The 4,951-nt window shown below is 48.4% G+C and overlaps 1 protein-coding gene and 1 long non-coding RNA gene across 3 annotated transcripts in view; one reads left to right on the top strand and one right to left on the bottom strand.

The window, feature by feature from the left end:
- The first annotated feature begins 515 nt into the window (after positions 1 to 515).
- LOC142487524 (uncharacterized) overlaps positions 516 to 4,951 on the top strand; it is a 5,207-nt gene continuing 771 nt past the window's right edge. The window contains exons 1-4 of the mRNA XM_075587019.1: positions 516 to 1,700; positions 2,044 to 2,349; positions 4,379 to 4,471; positions 4,864 to 4,951. The exon at positions 4,864 to 4,951 is cut by the window's right edge and continues 771 nt beyond it. Of these exons, the coding sequence (XP_075443134.1) occupies positions 824 to 1,700; positions 2,044 to 2,349; positions 4,379 to 4,471; positions 4,864 to 4,951 (1,364 nt within the window). The 5' untranslated portion in view covers positions 516 to 823. The remainder of the gene's footprint in view (positions 1,701 to 2,043; positions 2,350 to 4,378; positions 4,472 to 4,863) is intronic.
- LOC142487525 (uncharacterized) overlaps positions 4,809 to 4,951 on the bottom strand; it is a 3,870-nt gene continuing 3,727 nt past the window's right edge. Inside the window, exon 2 of one of the 2 annotated variants that reach the window (XR_012799246.1) lies at positions 4,809 to 4,944. This is a non-coding gene — a long non-coding RNA (uncharacterized LOC142487525). The remainder of the gene's footprint in view (positions 4,945 to 4,951) is intronic. The other variant, XR_012799247.1, reaches the window with a different exon arrangement.

Raw genomic sequence — 4,951 nt, 5'->3', positions numbered from 1 at the left:
GGCCCCATAGTGATATAAATAGAATTGTCACTCAAAATAGTGTAATAGTGAAAAATATAATAAACGTTGTAACCCCCTGCTCAAACCCTCTGGAAGGGACTGTCTTGGCTGGTCCCAGAAGATCAAACGATATTTTCTCAACCCAGGGGGAGCATGTAGGAGAAAACACAACAGACAAAACACACACTAAGGGGCCTATGCAGAGACGTTTTTAAGTTGTAAATCTCCAAGTGCACAAAATCTCCAAATTTTGGCGAATTTAACACACCATATGCAGAGAGGTGGGAAACTGGAATAAGAAGGCTAGAGCAGAAGTGGCGAAAATTTGTCCGTTTTAATGTCGCCATGTTCAGCGGAGTGACTGTGCATTAGCTTTTTATTTTTTTTTATTGTACTGTCCTCGCGCAACTCTCGCGCGACTTTGAAACTATTAGCTTTTTTTTTTTTATTGTAATGTCCTCGCGCAACTCTCGCGCGACTTTGAAACCATTAGCCTTTTTTTTTTTTTTATTGTAATGTCCTCACGCAACTCTCGCGCGACTTTGAAACCATTAGATTTTTTTTTTCTTCTACTTGGTCCACTGTCCTCACGCAACTCTCGCGCGACTTTGAAAGCATTTGGCGCCGAAATTAAAGTTGCAGGAATCAATTCCAGTCACAGCGTCTCTGTGAATGCATACAGAGATTCCTGTGGCACATAAACGTCTCGCCTCACAAGTACATTGTACAGTACTACACTGAAGGCACATCTACACTTCACTCTGCCTTTTTAGACGATTACAAACAGCATTTGTTTTTACTGAAGTTGCTGCTGCATTTCAGGATGTCTTTTGGTCAATTACCAAGTAATAGGATAAGGGGGGCACATGCAGGCACAAATGTTGCTCGTGGTGTTACTTCACACAAACATGTGCATGTATTTTCAACTTCTGTTAATGAAGGTGCAGGAGTTAGTGGTGCAATGTTTAATGTACGGAACAATGATACTGTTACGCAGAGTGCAACAATGTCTGCTGGTGTTACATGTGTTCCTAGTATGGCTGCGCCTGATGTCAATGGTGTGGCGAGTATCTCAGCAGGTGTGACTGATGGTGTGTTTACCGAGAATGTTTGTGACACTGTGAGTGTTCGTGGTGTTGGTTGTTTGGGTGTTAGTGTGCGTGGCGCTATGCGTGGTAGGGTTCGTGGTAGAGCTCGTGGTACGGTTGGTGGAATTGTGCGTGGCAGTGTTAGTGTGCGTTCCGAAGAACGTGGCGGTTTACGTCGTGGGTTACGTGGCGGTGTACGTGGTGGAGAACGTCGCGGTGTACGTGTCCGTGTACGTGGCAGACAGTGTAGTAGTGTGAGCACAATGCATTTTCCTCACGACAAAACTAATGCTAGTGTGTCCGAGTCAGGCAGTGAAACTATTAGTGCAACAATGAATGTGCACACACTATTGCCTACAGTGACCATGTCAGCGGTTCATGAACAAGTGTGTGCAGGTGCAGATGTCACCTCAGATAATGTTGAGGCTGACATACACATGGGCAACATTGGTTTTCAAGAGGAATACATGCCCGAAAATAACATATATGATGCTGTCAGTCCACTGGTACAACATGCTAAAAAAAGAAACGTTAAATTTAGTGACGAGGAGAATCAGGTGCTAGTTGCGTCAATTTTGGAACACTATGACCGTCTGTTTGGACATCTGGTTGGTACGTTGTACACATGTTATAAATTTGCACTTGGAATCATAATGTCAGTAAATATATTCACCTCACATACGTAACACCATGTTACTGGTTGCCAATAACAGTACAGTTACAATGCTGTGTTTGCTACTGTTGTTTCACAACAGCAATTATGTCATGCATTACAATACACACAGTCAATAGTCATCGTTGTAGTTAAATTGCACATTCTCTAATTTGGTCATAAAGTAACATAGCACTTACTGCAATTGTCCATGTAGAAAATAAAAATCACACATGTTATATTATAAAACAATGTTAAAATTACAAATCTGTTTCTCTCTACTGTCATTATGTTTCTTAACAGTAAAAACCTCCCCTATGGTGAAGAGACAATTGTGGAGAAATATCCGTGATGCTGTGTCTGGCTGTGGAATTCAAGTGCGCACGCACGATAATTGCCGGAAACGGTTTGACGACATCAAAAGAAAACTCAAAATAAAATTACAACAATACTCCAAGCATGCCAGAGGCACAGGTGGAGGCCCACCTGCTACACCATTGAACCTAACACCTTTGGAGGAGCAGTTAAGCGCAAAGTTGCCTTCCATAGTAATAAAAGGATTTGAAGGAGATTTTGATATTGGAGTTTATCAGGATGATTTTCAGCATGGTAAATTGTATGTGTTAAATGTTCGTAATGTGAATCTTATACTATACTAGCTGAGAGACCCGGCGTTGCCCGGGATATAATTTTGGGGGGGCGTACGACAGGGTTAGGCTTCCCCCCCCCCCCTTGACAGCTAGGTGGGTGACTGAGTTGACTGAGTGTGTGGGTGACTGGGTGGGTGTGTGACACTTGACTGAGTGGGTGGGTGGGTGACTGAGTGGGTGGGTGACTTTGGGTCGGTGGGTGGGTGACTTTGGGTCGGTGGGTGGGTGACTTTGGGTCGGTGGGTGTGTGACTTTGGGTCGGTGGGTGACTTTGGGTCGGTGGTTGGGTGGGTGAGTTGGGTCGGTGGGTGGGTGACTGACTGGGTGGGTGAGTGGGTGACTGACTGGGTGGGTGAGTGGGTGACTGACTGGGTGGGTGAGTGGGTGACTGACTGGGTGGGTGAGTGGGTGACTGACTGGGTGGGTGAGTGGGTGACTGGGTGGGTGAGTGGGTGACTGACTGACTGAATGGGTGGGTGACTGGGTGACTGAGTGGGTGGGTGACTGAGTGGGTGGGTGACTGACTGAGTGGGTGGGTGACTGAGTGAGTGGGTGGGTGGGTGAGTGGGTGACTGACTGAATGGGTGACTGACTGAATGGGTGACTGGGTGACTGAATGGGTGGGTAACTGAGTGGGTGACTGAGTGGGTGGGTGACTGACTGGGTGGGTGGGTGACTGGGTGAAAGTGGGTGACTGGGTGAAAGTGACTGGGTGGGTGACTGAGTGGGTGACTGGGTGGGTGTGTGGGTGGGTGACTGAGTGAGTGGGTGGGTGACTAAGTGAGTTTTTGGGTGACTAAGTGAGTGGGTGGGTGGGTTACTGAGTGGGTGGGTGACTGAGTGAGTGACTGAGTGAGTGGGTGGGTGACTGGGTGGGTGTGTGGGTGACTGGGTGACAGTGCGTGGGTGGGAGACGGTGTGTGACTTACCTTGACCCCGTGGCATCTGGCTGGGGCAGGAGGTGAGTTCGGGAAGCTGGGGGGGGGCAAGAGTGGCAGGAGTCCCGTGCCGCGCTTCCCCTCTCCGGTAGCGTCACACGTGATGGGGAGTCCCGCGCCGCGCTTCCCCTCTCCGGTAGCGGCGCACGTGATGGGGAGTCCCGCGCCGCGCTTCCCCTCTCCGGTAGCGGCGCACGGTGAGGGTGATGGTGCGGCTGGGGATGTTGCGGAGCGAGGGGATTTGGGTGAGGTGGGGAGGGGGGAGAGTGAGGGGCACCGGGAGAGTGAGGGGCACCGGGAGAGGAGGGGGGGGGGTGTGGAAGGTGAGCTGCGGTCCAACTGACGGGGGAGAGTGTGTGTCCCTGTGTGTGTGTGTCCCTGTGTGTGTGTGTCCCTGTGTGTCCTTTGGCCCGTCACTCCGCCTCAGGCCAATGAGAGGTGTGCGGGGGCGGACCAAGGGACCAATGAGATTTCCCCTAGGGACACCGGACATCCAGGCAGGCAGGCTGGCATGCATGCATGCAGGCAGGCAAACATACAGTGCTTTCACTAATATAGTATAAGATTAGTGAAAGCACTGTATGTTTGCCTGCCTGGATGTCCGGTGTCCCTAGCGGCAATCTCATTGGTCCCTTGGGCCGCCCGCCCCCGCACACCTCTCATTGGCCTCACACACTCACACCACCCCCTTGGCCCGCCCCCCACACCTCGCATTGGCCTGAGGCGGAGTGACGGGCCAAAGGTCCACAAAAACAAAACAAAAAAAAACACACACACACACACTCTCCACCCTCCACCCTCCACCCTCCTCAGCGCGCGCGCACTCACACACACACACACACACACACACACACACGTAGAGACACACACACACGTAGACACACACACACCGATACAGACACCTATACAGACACACGTATACACGTATACACACAGACACACGTATACACACAGACACACAGACACACGTATGCACACAGACTATGATCCATGTAATGTGTATACACATTGTACAGTAATTATATATTTTTCATATTTCTCCGTCTACAGAGTTAAATTATGCAGATGAGGAATCTACAGAAGCTACTGACAGTATGGAAACACAATTGAATGTAACACAGCAATCTGATGCAAATGTGGAAGGTGAATATTGTACTACATTGTAATGTTGAAATTAAATTAAACATCATGGAGGGTAACCGCCGCCGCAGCTCCTAACGAGCTCTGCTCCCCCCACCCGCTGACATGCACACACACTGACTGACACATGTGTGCCGAGCACGCGCGTTATAAGTCAATTTCTGCGACAAAAGTCAAAGAAGTTTCACTTACTATGCGCGTGCACAGAACACACAGCTTTTTTTAATCACGGCAATTAATCACAATTTTTTTTTAATCATACATTTAAGTATTGTTGATGCGCATTAGAATGGAGTACACACAATTGAAATTTATGTAGTGTATAAAAATTACTTTGGAATACAAAAATACTTATTTTAATACTTTACAAATGTGACAATTCTTTCTTTTCATAGACATCGAGATGGAAGGGAGCTTGATGGACACGAATATTGTGCATGATGATTGTCCAGCTGACTCAGAGGAAGGAACAGCTACTAATGA

The sequence above is a fragment of the Ascaphus truei genome, chromosome 2, assembly GCF_040206685.1.
Source record: "Ascaphus truei isolate aAscTru1 chromosome 2, aAscTru1.hap1, whole genome shotgun sequence".
Taxonomy (NCBI): domain Eukaryota; kingdom Metazoa; phylum Chordata; class Amphibia; order Anura; family Ascaphidae; genus Ascaphus; species Ascaphus truei.
The sequence above is the reverse complement of the archived record's forward strand: the minus strand, read 5'-3'. Positions and strand labels throughout refer to the sequence as shown.